Genomic DNA, 17,981 nt, shown 5'->3' with positions numbered 1-17,981 from the left:
TAAAAATAGTTGAAATATGGTCTTAAAGGTGTATCCAAGCTGCTCGGCCCAAGCAGCCAACATTGCATTTTAATGAGCATTCTCTGTATTGTAAACTAGCGTAAGTAGATGACAGGACTGACCTTTTGGTTTTCTTGCCTTTCTCAGGTAACCATGCACTGATGACACACACCTGCAATGCTTTTCAGACTGACAGACTCTCCACATTTGACATAGCGTGAGTTTTGAACTGTTGCATGGTGTGCTTTTCAGGTATGAAGTCCGAACAGGAACTTAAGATGCCTCGTACAGCAGCTGGAGAGTAATAAAAAGACAGGAACCCTGCTTATGGTAAGCTTTTTACTCAGTGTTTTTTGCACTTGCGTGCGTTCCTACAAGTGCATGTGTGTTAATGTGCATTTATGTTGTCTGTCTGTCGCAGAGTGATATTGCTTGGAAGAACATTGAGCCAAGTTGGAAAGCTGCTAATCATCCAAACTATATTTGTGAAAGCAAATTGATAAACCAACATGCCTAAGTCAAAAGCTTTCATCATAAATGATACAGTGATGCACACCACCCGTAGTTTATTTCATTTACCTAACTTATTTAATACCTCTGAAAAAACTACAAAAGAGAAGTTTCTTTGTGCTGATCAAAACACTGAACCGCATGTCTTTCCAATGATAGGGTCCCTGTTTCTCTGAATAATCCACTGACCCTGCTGTCGTTAGTTTTCATTGGGACTATTCATTCAGTAGAATGTAGTTCCGAGCAACTGTAACCTCTGTGAGACGTCTCCTGGCTAAATGAATCTCTTGGAGCTGGTCAGGCTTGTGGTAACAGCAGGTTTATTTCACATCTGCATTTATGACAAAGGACAACAGAAGAATGGTCATCTTGTGGACAACTGCGCATGCTCTGTCTAGAAAGACGGCATCACATTAGTGTTAGCTAGCTATACTGGAGACATTTTTACTGGCAATAAAACACATAAAAAACGTATAATTAACTTAATGAAAACATGGCGAATATTATCTAAGACAAATAATATCCAACAAAATAAAGCCAGCTCAACTCTTATGTACTTTTAAAGTTAGTTAACATTATATTGTCCACGGACATTCACAGACACGTTACCGAGCAACGAATTCTCCGTTGCTTTGAGGATTACCCATAGTCCTTTGCGTCTACTATTTAGTGCAGGTACACATTAACAACAGCAGGTGGCGTAGTTTTCCCATTTAGCGGGATTTCACCTGAACCTTTTCAACTATGTTACACAACCATAATGTAGTAGCAAGGTAAAATCAAATTACTAACTAATGCTAGCACTTCTCTTTTGATGCAAAAGTGTCAAAACAGGCAGTTTATTTGCAAGGAATTATGCACCGAAATACCTGCTGAACATTGTGTACTTGGTTTACTTTCTTAGCATCTGAAAGACAGAGGGAGCCTCAAAATGAAAAACTTCAGTACTTTTGTGGATTTGCAATATATTTGTTGAACAGATACGAAAGCTAAGCAGCTAATATTGGCCACACAAACCAACGTGGATCCAATTTATGAAACCTAATAAAAATATCAGTATTTACCAGGATCTCAAAACCATTCAATGTTAATTCTGCACCGGTTCTAAAAATGTATAGCCTCTTTGTCTTTTGTATCTTCTCAGGCTGGTGGACAATGTGTCATACAACTTGACTACTGCATACTGTGTTTAAGACCTCTCATTAGCGATTCTTTCTGAAGCACTGAATTACTATGAAACAATTGGGTTGAAATGGTTTACTGTTTTGGAGCATTTGATGCAGTCATAACTGGAACATCTGCTGGCAAAATCTAAGACCGTGACCACTAAGTTTGTCAGGATACAAAAAGGTCTAACTGCTACTGTTATTATCTTCAATAAAGCTTGCGTTATAAAAACAGACCACTTTTAGACAGACTTTACAGCTCTGTTTCTAGATACAGTAGCTGGATGGAAGTGTGATTTTTGGCTTGTCGCCTCAATACATCTACATCATACATCTTTCGTCATGGCTAAGGAGGGGCCCCAGAATTCGGCTTAGCTGACCATTAAACTCCCGACACGTCGAGTTTTTAGCAGCATGAGCAGTTTTTGTTTGTAATGTTGGGAAACCTACCTGTATTGACATAATGCGCCACAAAGAATCTATGTGATCATGTGTACGGCGCAGTGGAGCTTTGACAAACTGAAAGCAGAACTTTGCTGAGTTCGAGAACGTTTTTAAAATCATAAATACGTTATTGGATGTCTATCCAGTGTTTCTTTGTAAGACTTGTCTGTGTTGACAAATGACAGAATCGTGCCATGTGAGCCACAGCATAAGAGGACACTCTCCTTACGAAGGGCTGCAAACACAGAATTCCCCCACGTTACATAACCACAGATGTCCTCTGAGGAAATGAAGGGTTACGGCCCAGAAATGTATCAAGTTCAGTTGCGTGTTCCCCTTCCCCCTCATGGCCTCCCCTGTCTCCCGCTGCCCAAAGACCACATCTCCACATCGCACGAGACTCCCCAGCCTCTCTCCCTGTTTATCTTCACTTGCCTCACTTTCTCATCCTCCCCCTACTCGGTTTGTCTCACCCCATCCTCCCCTTCAATGCTGTTCACAGCCAGTTTCACACTTCCCCGTAGACGTTGCCCTTAACTCCGCATGCTGTTTATAATACATGTGGTTTTCTGTGTTCATGCTTCCACACAAATCTAATTTTTTAAAGCATTGCAATGAATAATAAATCAATGTCATATAGTCACTATTCATCCCAGGAGGTCCATCAAACTGCACAGTAGCTCTTTAGCTGCTTTTTTGAGCGACAGAAATGAAGAAGTATAGACATGTAAACAATAACAGTACTCTAAACTAATATTAGAATTTGTACTTTAGCAAATGATCAGTTACAGCTGACCACTGTAACTATTTATGTGCTATCAGATAGTATAGATTACAACTAACCAATACCATTGACCCTAAGTCATCCTTGCATCTTTAAATCAATTACCATTATGTAATTATTAATAATAAAAAATAATAATATTTAGACATGCTGTTTAAACAATCTACTGGCATACATTCAGTGACGACATTACAAGGCAATATTTATTTTACTATAAAGAGTACAGCTGGTTTCATGATTTGATATCTATAATGCACAGCAGATGAAGAAAAGTGCAAGGGAATCCCACATTTTGTAAAATGAAAAAAAAAAAAGTATTAAAAGTATTTGTTATTTCAGGAGCAATTTATTCAACAGCATTTGTATTTTCTTGGAACACCTTGCACGTATAATTTGTGTCTGGCGTGCCTGTGTTGCACCTTTTTTCTTGGAAGCCTGTTGCTTCACGTCCATGACAGTTCTCTCTCATTCTCCTTGGCTTCAGCCTCTCCTCGTCCTGCTGGGAACACAGCCTTGAGTCTGAAATGTGTTTACCTTTTGAGCATGTTACAAATTATCTGCTAAGACTAACTTTGCGTGACTTGGCAGAAGCCTTCACCTTGCTCAGATGTTGTTTGGGTCAAACGTATTTCAGGGGTTTGCTCTCTCAATTTGACTGTCTTTATCTGACAAGGGTTCTCCAAGCCAGATGTGAACTCAGGCAAAAGGTAAAGCTCGTGCTCAGTGTAGGTATGTGTGTGTGTGTGTGTGTGTGTGTGTGTGTGTGTGTGTGTGTGTGTGTGTGTGTGCCTGCGCTTCATACGTTTATACGCTGGTTTATTAACATATGGTGAAGACAGCCTGACAATATGTCTGTGTTATTTTTCTACACTGACAAGACTCCACTTATACTCAATACAATATAAACTCTGCGGGACTTAACGTGACATTTGAACCATGTCGATGTATTTTTATCTTCTATCATAAATTAATAGATTTATCATCGAGTTGTATTTCTACATCTCAACCTCCCCTATCAGATTGAGGAATCTTTCACGCATATCATGTGTTGAACAATACTAACGTTTTCCCAAAGGTTTCTTTCCAATGTGTCATCAACAGATTTGATATTCTGACTGCTTAGTATCTCCAGAGGCCTGCAGTTATATTAGAGTTTGAAAAACCGTAATTGCTTATTATGTAATACGTTTTCTTTATAGGTTTGTGTAAATATTAGAGTTAAGAGACCGAATAGCCCCAATTTTATCAAATGATATTCAAAGATTGGGCTTGGACTAATCCTCCAACAGTCATTTTCTTATTAGATCAAAATCACAGTAATAACAGATCATACATTTTGCACTTATTATAATATTGTTTTATCATGTACCCAAAAGGTTAAATCACATGAGATTACAGACATTTAAAAAGTTGTGACTGAATTACAAAGTTCTCTTTCTTATTAATGGTTGCGTGCAAATAGTAAAAAAAACCCCCCAAAAAACATGTTTATTTCCCAAATTGGATTTATTGAGTAATTGAGGGTGTGTTGAATTTTCATCACAGTGTGTCAGCAGAATACAATTCTCTCTTCATCTCAGTCCAGAGCTCGCCGCTCATCTTCATAGTGTCATACGTGGCAGAATAAAGACATGGTTCATATGCAGCGTTTCTTCCCACAGTTGCATGAAGCAATATTTTTCACATAAACATTGGAGCAATTGCCTTGCTAGAATGAGAAATTGTTGCTTGTACTGCCAAATCCGCTAAAAAAACAATAGTGCTCACTGCTCGCAGACGTGTGTTGTACATTGCCAGGTGTCTTGTGGGAAATAATGGTTTGCTGATAAAAGTTAGAACATTTTGCAAGTCAAGGAGCGGCAGATATTTTTCTCAAAAGCGGTCGGACCAAAAAATGTAAAAAAGACGTAAAAAATGTGTCTGTGTTTCTCTCTTTCTATACTGGATGTGTAAAGTAGGCAATTGGTTGTTTTACGTGTTAACCAATAGACGTAGTTCACACATAGTTTGTGTGAGTCTGTTATGGAGTCCTTTATACCCCCATTAGAAACCAAAGGTTGAACAATGCAACAATTGGTGTACGGCGTTATTAACTCTGATGAAAAGAGATTGCATAGCATTCACATTGATTATGTTGTTCACTTTGTATTTTATTCGGGATATCTTTTTAACAGCAGCAGAAGATTTTAGCATTTCAAAATCACATCATGATAATGAAGGGGGAATCAGTGAGCAGCTACAATGCATTCGACCAGAGTCTGGTCTTCAACGCAGGAAGGAAAGAGAGCTCAAAACAGGTCATCCACTACCAGATTGTCCTACATACTCTAATTTTACTGAACATGCTTTTGTAGGTTTTGTTTGTGCCTCTGATTTGTGTGCTCTGAGCATTTGTACCAGTAAAAAAAGAAAAAAGAAAGACAAGTCCAGCTTGCTTCAGCACATCTTGGTCAAGCCAAATCTCCATTCCGGACCTTTCGGTTGATCATGCAGGTCTGCTCATCTGGCTGGGTGCAGATCATCTTTGGAAAAGGATACAGTCCCGACTGTGTGTAATACACGTTACTGTTTTATAAGAAAACACTTAACTGCTTTATAAGGAAATATAATATTCAACTCAAAATAACAATAACACTGAGTAGACTTTAGTGGGTTTTTTTTAAGTTTGTGTACCAGTTGAAGCTATTTCAAATATTTCCTTGTTTCAACATCTTGTTTGAGGATGTTTGGAATAGTTTAATGTGCCCATCTGATACCCGTTGCTTTATCTTATGCAAATTACAACATATTATGGAACGTTACAGAACGAATGGAGTGGAGCGTGATGTTGGAGTTTAGTGTCTGTTAACATATATAATATGTGATTGAAATCATACACAATTTGCGACTCATTAGTCCTCTGCGTTTTCAGTCCACCCTCCTCTCTTCCTCCCTGCACTTCATAGGGATGAAGTGGGATGCTATGTGCTCCCTCCTGGTCTTCCTCCCTCGCATCGGCCTTCCCTTCTGAGACAGAGCTATGAACATTGCTTTGCCATTTTTAGTCCACTTGGCAGAGGAGTAAGCATTGAAATAGTTTTCTAGGAAAACCTCCTTGAAGTTGCAGTTTTCATTGTAGATCCTCTGTTAAGGATCAGACAGACATTACAGAATGAATACAATACAATCGGCTGTTGCCAGCATTTGACCTTATTGTCAGTTCTTATTTCTAATGCATGTTTTGCAATAGTTCTATTTCTGCTTGACTGTAGATCATCTGAAAACAGTGTACGACTTTTTTCACCGAGGAAAAATATTACCTTGCCTTGCAGCTGTCCAGCCTTCGTCATAGAGATATAATACTGGCTCTTCACACCTTTGATAGCCAGTATGCCCCCCTCAGACACTGTCCTGATCTCCAGGATACCTGCCAGACGTTCACACGGTTAGGAAAATGAGACATATTACAGGACAGATAAGACACTACCGACATCCAGCCTTCACTCCGACTCCACACTGCATATTCAACATTCATCTTCATTAACACACTGGATGGAAGTTCCTGTGGTTAATCAGTCTGTGGTCTCTCTGGCTTTATTCAAGCCTTGTTAACTGGCCTGGGTGGCCATTACACAAACCACAACCTATGCCATAGCACATATGGTAGACAGATTAGGCCTCTCTCTCCTGGGATTGAGAAAACTACCTCCCTGCATAAGCTTTGCACGCTACATTTTAGGCCCGCTCCTCAAATCTGAGGGTGAGTAACACTTGTGTGTAACTATTTGGGTTTGTGATTTCTTATGATTTTGTTGTGCAACTTGTGGTAGGTACTGTGTATTTGAATAATCTTCTTACCCAGATATACCCAGAGGCATTATTTTGATTATTAATTTAAACATTTTGTTGAAGCAAATAGTGCTAGTCTTTGCAATGATATTTATTGAATGTACTATCTGAGAAGGAGCTAACTACTTATCAAACGGTTGTCTCTTCATAAGAAAGCTCTTGTGTTTAAGGTATGATGTCGCTTATGTAATTATGGTGAATCATAAAACATTAATTCAACACTTGTAACAATAAAACTAAGATTAGCATGACAATATGCATTCCAAGAACACCAACAGGATCATCACATCATAGATTTCCTTGTTAATGTTTACATATTGCAGAAACTCCAATTAAGCTCTCCAGACTGACATTGAGCATGCTGCATTTGAGTGTTTGCTAAATCACAAACAGATGTCAGTGTCCCAATCTTGGAATGTAGTTTGTGCTCTTCTTGCACTTTTATATATACGTTAATATTTTACTGCCCTTTGCCATCATATTTATTTATTTATTCATGCTTTTCTATTTTCCTGTTTGGTTTTATTTATCATGATTTAAAGTGAAGTTCAACAGTTAGAATCCCGTCTTCATTTACAAACTCTCTGGACATTGAAAGTCAGTTGACCGTGTAACTCAATTAAGCTAAATTGGTTGGAACTGTAGATGTTTTTATCGTTGTTGAGAAGCATGGAAGTGCCATTCCCATAATATTACATGTGACCGCTACAGTTGTTTGGTCTACTGTTGAGAGATGGAACACATTTCCACACACATGCACACATATTGTTAACATTTTGGCTCTGACACAGACAGGCTATCCTCAGCTTGAACAGATTTGTCATCACTCGCTGCTCCAGCCTCTGGCTGAGTAAACTAATTTGTGGGTAATCCCTAATCCTGCTTTCTCTGAATCCATTGTTTACATTTGCGAGTAAGAATTTAGCGATTAATGAGAATTAGTGAAATTATGACCGCTTCATACTAGACTTGATTTTAATAACTTTAATTCACTTTTGTCTTCAATTGCAAATCATTTATCTGCATTCAAACTACAACATCTCCATATCTTTTAATCTAGATTGTTTATCTGGTCTTTGCTGTGACTTAACACAACTTCTTTTACTGATATTATTATCACATTTTTGCTAAACTCAACTTTTAAGCAATGCCATAGCCCTTCACTTAGACACCAATTACTAACATGTGTTAGTAATTACCATTTACTATTTTGTTTGTAAATCTATCTGTTATCTTATATGCAACATGTGTTTGTTTGCTTTCGAGGATTTGTTTACACATTTGGAACATAATTGTCATGGGAACTGTTGCAATACCCTTAACCAGAACACACACCTTATTAGTATTTCAAGAAAAATGTCTTCAGAAAAACTAATATCAGTGTTACACATTTCAGTTCTCTATATTGCAGATACAAAAGCTTCCAAGAGATAAAACATTCCACATTGCAGACGTTTAGACCTTTGCAACATAGTAAAGTTGAAAAAAACGTGTGCCGTGCAGGATGAGTTTACTGGAAGTAAGCCTATATTTGTGTTGCTGAGGCACACGATGTGGAGGACAATAATAATGCAGCCCCAAGTTTCTCATTTTGGTTTCTTCTTTTTTTTGCTTTGTCTTTTTGTAAAAAAAAGAAAGTTGAAGAAAAAAGCCTGTCATGCAATCAGCATTTCAGGACGTCTTGTTCACTGCAGCCAAAAAGTATGACTCACTGATTTATTACATATATATCTTTCAACAGGTCTCTTCAAAGGCTTATTGGTAAGATTGCTCTGTGCTTTTAGCGTGCGACTGTCAGCCACATATGGGCGTATCATTTTTTCTGTCTTATGTTGCCAATGGTTGCACAAGCATCTTTTCCATCCACTTTGAGGCATTTCCCTGTTAAGCCAACATTCCAGCCACAGCCACACTGTCAGATAGGAGGAAATGATAACTACTTAAAACATCCTCACGGTGACAGATATTTCCAGTGGTTAGCATTTGCTCTAAAGCAACAATTCTAACAATTTAACGTGTTGAATTAAATTGACCATGGCAATCAAATAAAAGTAGACATTCGGTAGTGAGCTGGCATGCCTTATTTGACAATTTCTGCTTTCGATTGTGTGCAACAGTGTGGGCCAGGCACAGTTTGGTGGCTGTCTTTGTGTGTCAGTTGCTAACCAAAGGTTCACCAGAAGTTGAATATCATACATTTTTCCATTTCGAATATTCATGCAAATTCTTTGTCCCAGGTTCTCGTTCTGACTGAAAAGTTTCTTGGAGAGAAATCAAGCTGAACAAATGTGAGTCTGTGGCGGTGTCAGCGCGAGCTCTCAGGGGCCTGGCACCCGTCAGGCTCCAAGACCGTTCAGTTTACTTCATCACAGCCTGTGTTTAGATGGTGTTATGGTTTAACAAGCCAAAGCCCCCACCTGCTTCACTTTACCTCTGTCACTTTGGCTGCTCCAACAGAGACACATGACCCATTAACACAGTGATTACACTGTGGAGACCTCTGTACAATAACACCTCCCACGTGTTTCTGTCACCTTGACAGGCCAAAGGTTCGTCACTGACTCAGTGGAAAGATCTCACTACTAAACTCTGCATGAATCATAACATTTAAAATTCTAGGACTTAGTTCACACCCACATTCAAGTTAATTGACATTTGTAAAATGTATTGTGGCAAATAAGTGGCGTTTTTTTTATCACTGATCAATACAGAGGACCTCCTGGTGAACCACTGGTGTTGAAATTAGACAAAAGGAGACATCCTTACTGTAGCAGTTGGTGGGATCTTGAGTCCCAGTGATGTTGCCAAAGTCATCAATTGTTAGGAACCACTGCGTGCGGCTGAACAGCTGTCGGATGCGCACATCTCCTCCCTCCATATAGTCGTAGTTCCTGGTGTGGCGCTCGTGTTTGGAGCAGTTCATGATGGCGGCAAGTTGCTCTGGCGTGCAGTCACTGTAGACCACACACACGCTGCCGAACAAGAAGATTGCATGGAGGTACAGTCCCGAGAACAGATTTTGAAGGTTCCATGTCAGCATCCATTTGCGCATTATAATACAATGCAGTGGGGATCAATGAACAACATACTTAAATGTGAGATCTGTGTGCTCTCCCTCAGCCCAGCGACCCCCTGATCCCTGACTTGTAACACTTGTGTTGTGACCTCCGGGTCCCTGTTCTCACAGCAGGTATTCCTAGAGGGACGTTGAGCTGGGGTGGTTGTGGAGGAGACTTTGTGAAGCTGGTTGGGGTTGGCTGAAGCTGAAGAGCAGCCTGAAGAAGACCTGTGATAATATTAGGAGATGATGACTCTCTTTAGTCCTCAGCGACGGTCTGCGTTGGCTGCTCCATCCTCTTGAGACCATAGTCCGACAAGGGACGACATAATCCAGTTCGTTAAATGTTATGCAGGATGTCACTATAAAAGAAAAAAAGTAGATTGTCGCTGATGCATTTGGAAAAAATAGACTCACAGGTAGACTTACAAGTTGAAAGATTTTTGTTAAAGCAGCTTTAAAAACGGATACAATTATTAATTGGATTAGTTCTACAGTAGAGATCGCCTGACTTTTTAAAATTCTTTCAAAAAACTTCTTGTTTTCTGTGTTCATACAATTATGTTTTGTACAATTTCTGTGTTTTACTTTGACAAGCATATGTCTCCCTGTCATGGACCCCGTACAGTGAAATACTGACTGATTGCCGTTGGATTGCTTCACAAGTCTGTGCTCTGTAATATCATCTGTACCAGCATACATGCGTTCAAACAAACAAACCTATGCAGCTTTTCTTGTAAAAATAAAACAAAAACAAACCGTAGTTCAATGACTTACATGTGCTCTGGGTGATGACAGGAGTTGTCAGAGGTTTTGTTTCCTTTCAGAGAGAGTTTTAATTTGAAGACTCTGTAGTTCTAAAAGCTGTAGTCTCAGTTGTAAACCAATCCCAGTTATGCAGCAAAGCTAAGCAAGAGCTGGGAGCTTCTGTCAATTCCCATGGATGTCTCCCTGATTCTGGCAGACTGACTCTGTGCATCTTCCACTGTCGCTGTGCACACTGCTTAGATAAATGCCTCCTGCTGACCTCACTTGAGAGCAATTAGATCCCAACCAGTCAGCTGTCCCTGGCCCAGATGCAATGGAGAAACACCCTCTGCCTGCCTTTCGCTGTCACTCACCCACCGGACATGAGAGGGAGCTATAAACTCCTGGAATAGCAGACTCTCTTTGGTATGCACTCCGAAATACTTTAAGAACATTTGCATGCACGCTCACCCTTGCAGAACTTATTACAGCCTCTCTTCCTTTTCCAAGAAACACCCCGCGCTTCAATAGGTTTGTGCTGTGCTCGTTACAGATATTATAAATTTGGATGTTTGCCTTGATGATGAAGCTTCAAAGAATTTATTTCCTATCATTTCAAATGTCACAATTAATTAGAGGTTTTATTTAGCTGCACGGAATCATTGGTAAGGATTTATTGACTCGAGTACGAACAAAACTTCAAAGAAGCCCTTTAGTTCTCATTATTATGAGTGTCTTACATGAGTGTAATAGTGGGAAGCAATAAGTTATGTCTGGCAGGTATCCATCCAAGGGGAGAAAAACAGAAGACATAACTGCCTAGTCCTCTTTGTCAGGGGTCATGCACTTTTCGTGTTTGTATTTAAAGTCATAATTTATTGCCTTACATACCTGGCCTTTCCTTGGACTCACGACTTCAAAAGTTTATATGGGCCCTAATGACACGCTCCCCTGTGGAGGTCAGAGCTGCAGGCCTGAGAGAGAGGGACTTCTGGCCGCAGCAGGTCTCCTTCTCATCTCTAAACTGGGGTCATAAAGACCTGATCTATTAGGTGTCACTCTGGTCTGTTCATCTGTCCCTTATATCACCTCAGAGACTGTTCACACCCTGGTCTTGTGGAGGCGTAGGAAACATCCCTCAACATATCACTCCAGGCAGCCACCATATTGAAAATATCAGAGAGCTAGAGTGAATGCAAAGTGAATGCAAAGTGAATGCAAAGTCGTAATTAACGTTTCAATGTAGAAACACAATTCCATGACATATTGTACGTCTACTTTATAGGCAATACGCTGTTTGACACGTTGTTTTTTCCAGACAGGTGGACCGCAGTTTAGGATTATTTTACAGAACCTTTCTCCATAAATTGCCACCGTCTCTTGGTGAAGGGGTTTGTCTGACTCTAGGAGCCGTGGAGTCAGGGGCAGGTAGCACCTGGTAGGGTCCTTTGAGGCAAATTGCTTCCAGGAGAGAAGCCAGACAAGACGATTCCAAGACCCCTTTGAATTGGCCTCGACAGAAATGAGTGACCTTGCCTGGAATCGGGAAGCTTGGGCCCTCTTTTGTACACAGGCCTTAAGGGGAGCTTGTAGACAAGGCCGTAGTGGCTGGGACTGGTCATGCTCAAAACAATGCAGGGTTCCCATGTGGGCTCACTCCCTGCGTGGGTGACAGTGGGGGGACCCTTGGAGGACTGACCCTTGGCTTCATGTCACTTCCATGGTGGGAAGGAGCTGGAGCCAGTGCAGGAGATACCGAGTGTGCCTTAGTGCCAGAGTCTTTTTTAAATTGTTCCCAATAAGGAAAGAGCATATGCGGCCGCCTAGAGAAAAGTCGCTGCACCCAGCGTCTTTTTTTTCTCAGCGCGCTGCCTTCTTTGTGCGGCTGCTCCGAGCGCTTCAAGTTGAAGATCTCAGAACTTTTCAGAACAGCAGTGTTGACGTCACTGTAAAAAATGGAAGAAACGCTTGTTTTGTCCGTGTCATGTCTATCCTGAACTTTATATGTCAGACAGACACTATCATAACAAAGACCGAAAAGTCTATTTGTGGAGCAGATCGGGCCAATGGACACAGATCATTGCTTGTGAATGTTGTTCTTTCATCGCCGTACATGTTGTCTACGACAGATCGTCCTCCTTGCTCTAAAATGATGACTGTCGGATTGAGTGGTGACAAGTTCATCCATATAAAGTATGAAGCACGTATCCTTCCTTTGGGGCTCATGGTGAAAAAACTATTTTTAAAAGCACTCGGGCGCTTTTCTGGTAGAATAAGTCGCTATCCGGACACAGGCCCTAAAGTGAGAGTTATGGGGGGGGATTTAGGGATACACATAATCCCCCAGCTATGCGCTAAACAGCAGTTTAGACCCCTGAAGCTGACCCAGAGCATGCTGGGAAGACATGTCTATCTCAGAGGCCGCTTGGAGATGTTTAACAACTTTGCTGCTGTAACCGACATGTGTAAATGTAAAGGATACATTTTAGGTAGCTGAAAAGTCCAAGAGCATTCAGCTGGAACCCCTTTTGTGAAAATTGATGGCAGCAGTTAAATGTACTTCTTTGTAGAGTTTTTTTGTAGAGGCCTAAGTTCTCAGGTTAAGTACACCAACATTGACCTTTTATGATGACAAAACGTGGCAGACTTCAAACTCTCTTCAGAATTTTTAGTTGTTCTCCCCTTGTTCTTGAAAGATGTTTGTGCTTATATGCAACCTTTGCTTTGACTTACAGCCCATCAGATCAGTTTTTATTCACTGAACAAATCAATTATCTTTGTTACACTACAGGAACTGGTTTTCCCAAGCATTCATTGCCAAAGTAGTCCCCTGTTTGGGCTTGTCACATTTATCTTAGTGTTGTATTCTGTCCAACCCATTCATGTTTTTCCCACCGGGGCTGTGAGGTTGTAAAATGATCTTACTTACTCTCATCTATATTGGATTTTAAAACACATCTGGAGACACTGTTCTTGTTTCTTGCTTTTTTGTTTATTTGCCATGTTTTCTTATTTCATCCCTTTATTTTTATAATAATAATTGTTATTAGTGTCATAAGTAGTAGTTGTTGTATTAGTGTTGGTACTGTAGTAGTTTTACTTTTTAATGTAATATAAGTGATATTTCAAAGTAATGCATTATAATAGCATTGTAAGGCTACTTCAATGGGCTACTAGCATGCCATGACTTGAATGCTTGTACTTGTTTGTGTTTGTGAGCATCTGCATGTGTGTGTGTGCAGGTAGTTTGGTTTTACAGCCTGAGTAGCTGCCTGCTGCCCTTCAAGGATCAAAGGCCCAGCTCTGTCTGGAGTTCACAGTAGCAAAGGAAATGCAGTGGCCGTGAGGCAGGCGCACTAGACCTGCGTGAGTGAGCCTCTTAAAATTTCAATGACCGTCACTTCCGTCAGTCGGTCTCGCTACTTTGTTTATCTATGTTTTTCTCTTTTTATGAAAGATTTATTTGCGAGTGGAGCGTTTAAAATCTTGCAACTCCCTTGAATTTATTCTCATTTTCAGATGTTATGTTGAATGTTGTCGAAGCCAGCAGAGATTGAGGGTTTACTGGAGGTGACTTCAGTGCAAATTCTATCTCACCATGAACTCAAATCTCGTTCCAGCTCCGAATTCTGACTATTTAAATATGTTTCATAAACGCATTTCTGCTACTTGTGAAGTTTAGCTGTCTATGAGGTTTATTTCTAACTCTTCCTTCACCATTGTACCGTTTTACTGTTATCATAGAGATAGTTAGATAAAGAGTATTGTTTTAGTATTGTTTAGAGTTTAGGAGAGTGTTGAAAAAAAAGGAAGAACCCTTCGGGAGAGTAACAGAGGAGGGATCCCTCTCCCAGGATGGACAGAAGTGCAATAGTTGTGTGTGTACAGAATGAAACACAACAGAATTACAACACAAATCAAAAGCAAATCACACATCGCTTCATTGTCTGTAGGCTCACTCGATATGCAGTTGTTTAACAAGTTGTTGCCAATCCCTCCTATGCAGGACACGGATATTGCTCTGTGATTTATCACTGTTATAGAGAACCTCTTGGAGTGTTAGCACACAAATCTAAATCTAGAATTTATGATAGTTTCCACTATTACAGCAGAGACATCTGCCTACACACGGTGTCTGCTCTCAACACTCTAAAAGCATTCCTGGAGAGAGAAGAGCCTCTGTGTCTGTGTGTGTGTGTGTGTGTGTGTGTGTGTGTGTGTGTGTGTGTGTGTGTGTGTGTGTGTGTGTGTGCTCTTTACCCTGTCTTGCAGTGATATGACTACATTTATGGTGGGAGAATGGATTATGTCTAAGGTCAGTCTATTCTTAGCCCTGTTTTAGACTGTTTGGGTTTAGCTTTTGCTTTCTAAATTCTTTGATAATTGGGGATCTCTGGGGATGGAGCCTCACAACATTAGCTCCAACTATAAATAACTAGCTTACAAACACATGCACGCTTGTACACACACTGTACACTCAACACACACACACACACACACACACACACACACACACACACACACACACACACACACACACACACACACACACAATGGTACATTGGTGAAACTTTTTTAACAAAGGTTGTTTTTTGTAAAAACTACTTGCAAAGCCAGTTCAGTTCAAAAAGTAAAATACTTTGAGTTCACTGGGAACAGATCAGAAACAAAACACTTAATTCAAATGGACTGCTGTGCTTTTCCAGCCAATATCATGTCTCTCCCAAAGAAATATCGCCATCTCTCAAGCCCATGAATCCATGGAAATTAATATTTTCATGTTTAGAAAAAGTCAATCTCACCAAACACAAGATGCTTTAGCTCCCTATATATTTAGTTGCAATTCTTTTTCACACTCTCACATTGTTTCATGCGGATCAAATGTGTCCAAAAAATGCAATATTGTCTCATTAAAGCAAACGTTTTCATGTGCTGTACTCACCATTTAAGGTAGTGTACAAAGAGGAATAGTGAAGCTTTGTCAGTGACAGCAGGGTTTGTAGTACTCTGTTAACGAACCACACGCATACACACACAGTGTCTCACACACACACTTCCACTCTGCTCGGCTCTTTGAAGCTTCTCTTCCTGGGTCCAGCTGTCTCACTGAGTGCTAGTGCAGTAAAAGGTGACACATGGTCACAGCTCAGGTTGTTGCTGCTGCCTCTGCCTGGTCTGAGGTGTGAATTGGAGCTCGCTAATGTTCTTTGGTGTCCCTCAATTAATGTTATTACGCATTTGGATTTCATCTGAACGCAACCTGAGTGGAGTGAATTAAATATATTCAGTCAAACCTGATGGTAGCACCATGCTGACAGCATTGTTTATGTAAATATTAAGTAACGATGAAGTATTAGAAGTGAAGTTTTCTTTATAACCAGCATTTGTTGGTAGTCACTCAGTTCCAGTGCATTAGGGCCAGTGTAATCGCCCTTGTTAGAGAATGTGAACCGGCGTTTTGTTTCACTGTTGGGGGAATACTCTGATCCCATTTAATGCAGGAACAGCTGTTAGGGATCACAGTCTTAACTGCTCACCATATCTGTTCATGTATCAGAAAAAGCCGAACCTCGCTTACAAAGACATTCCCTGCCTTTGTGGATTTAGAGGAGAAAGATGTTCCAAAATAAGCACTTTGAGTTTCTGAGTCAGAACCGTTTATAAAGAGACCTCTAACTCAGTTCATATTTAGAATTTGAAGCATCAATGCATGAAGAAAAGACACCAGCTTTTTGCTGGGTTATAAACGAGTCATTTCGTGCATCCTGTAATGTTTCACTGTTGTTGACCAGTTTCTTTGTATTTGACAAGGACAATAACCTTATAGTGACCCCCTCATTCTGACATATGAGTGTTTGTGGGTCTGTTCCATGAAAGAATGCATTATAGTATATATTTAAATATTTAAATGTCCGTGTATATGTTTAGCACTTGCTTTTTGGGTATTTCAGCAGAGAAAGTCTTTATTGTGTGGACTAGATGATGCAGTTTTTTAAAGTCTGGGCTGGCTGTGAGAAGAATAGAAGTTGGGGTTATTTGTTGAACAATAAATGGATTCTTGAATAGCTCTCAAGGAAATAGCATCAAAAACATGGATATTATGTTGCTGATGTCTTCTCAAATCCATGTACTGTCAGAAAGACTGAAAAATACATCATCTTGGCAGAATTGTGTACATTTTCCTATAAATGTACACACAGTCTATAGTTTTTGGTCACTAACTCCAATTTTGAAGCTATATTTAAGGTGCATATGCTTTTTGTATGAACAGATTCAGAGATCAGTAGCGTCCTGGTGTTAGTTGACCTCCACATTCACAACATACTTAGTTGGCTGTTACGAGATCAAATACTCCCGAGATAACCCAACTGTTAACACATCAATGGTTGGTTGGTAGTACAGCGTGGGAAGAAAATACTTGTCTTAGGTTCATTTTATAATATCAAAATGATGGTGTGCACATGGTCTGAATATGTCTGGAGTGTTTCTTGTGTGATTTAATATGTTTACATCAATCCCTGCCGTGTTTCTCTCCATTTATTTACATAATATTGAGGATTGGAATGACATGGATTTTAGTACCTCTGCCATTATGAGCCGGCATGTCTTTCCAGATGTGAAAGCAATGTGAGAAGAACCAAACTTTTGCACCTCATAATCTCTCATGTAAAGGTCTATTGCATGTATGCCACTTTTCTTGATTAAGTGTATCATATTTTTAATCATTCAACACCCACTCCTTTTTGGAAAAACAAATGCACCATTTTGAAGGTAGTGAGAGATGCAACACTTTTACCCACGAAAATGGTTTGATTCTTACAATTTAAAAATTCCTCTGCACAAACAGATGTAGTAATTGATATTTAGAGTAAATGAACATCCAAATACCCTCATTAGTTTAATAGTACCATAAGTATCATCACATACCGGCTACAGACACCACAATATATAGGTCACATACATTTAATGTGGCAAAAGACAGGTTTTTGGCAGTAACTTATCATTACGAAGTATTGAATAAAGTAGCTAGCACTAGCTCCAAAAGTCACTAGATGGCATCATATGCTCATTTGCATGTTGGTGACGTCATAATTCATTTGCATAAAACGTCTGGTTGTTTTGGTTGCAGCAACCAAGGAGAGACTGCCTGTGCATGCACAAGAGGAGAGAGAGAAACTCTGTGCTGTTGGTGGCATTGGGAATAGATACAGTACAATATATTTTGAAAATGTGTTGCTTTTACCCTCATGGTCTAAATAAGATGCTATATTTGCCGCTCGTTTTAGGCTCTGAGGAAAACGGAGAGCAATCCGGTTGTCTTTGCGACAGTGGCGCCAACAATAATACCATTTGGAAACGCTAAAGTGGGAAAAGTTGAAAAGATGTCTCGTGCCGCTTTAGGACTAGCTCTGAATATATCCACTATTTTTTTAGTGAATATTTT

The 17,981-nt window shown here is 39.9% G+C and overlaps 1 protein-coding gene across 1 annotated transcript; it reads right to left on the bottom strand.

Moving 5' to 3' along the window:
* Positions 1-4,460: 4,460 nt before the first annotated feature.
* On the bottom strand, positions 4,461-10,017 carry fgf7 (fibroblast growth factor 7). Its single transcript, XM_079164120.1, has 3 exons — positions 9,499-10,017; positions 6,204-6,310; positions 4,461-6,027 (listed from the first exon to the last, which is right to left on the bottom strand). Exons 1-3 carry the CDS (start codon positions 9,782-9,784, stop codon positions 5,812-5,814), a joined length of 609 nt encoding a protein of 202 aa, XP_079020246.1. The 5' UTR covers positions 9,785-10,017; the 3' UTR covers positions 4,461-5,811.
* Positions 10,018-17,981: the final 7,964 nt, after the last annotated feature.

This window comes from Pholis gunnellus, assembly GCF_910591455.1.
Source record: "Pholis gunnellus genome assembly, chromosome: 1".
Classification (NCBI taxonomy): Eukaryota; Metazoa; Chordata; class Actinopteri; order Perciformes; family Pholidae; genus Pholis; species Pholis gunnellus.
Note: the sequence above shows the minus strand (reverse complement) of the source record. Positions and strands in the feature narration are given on the sequence as shown.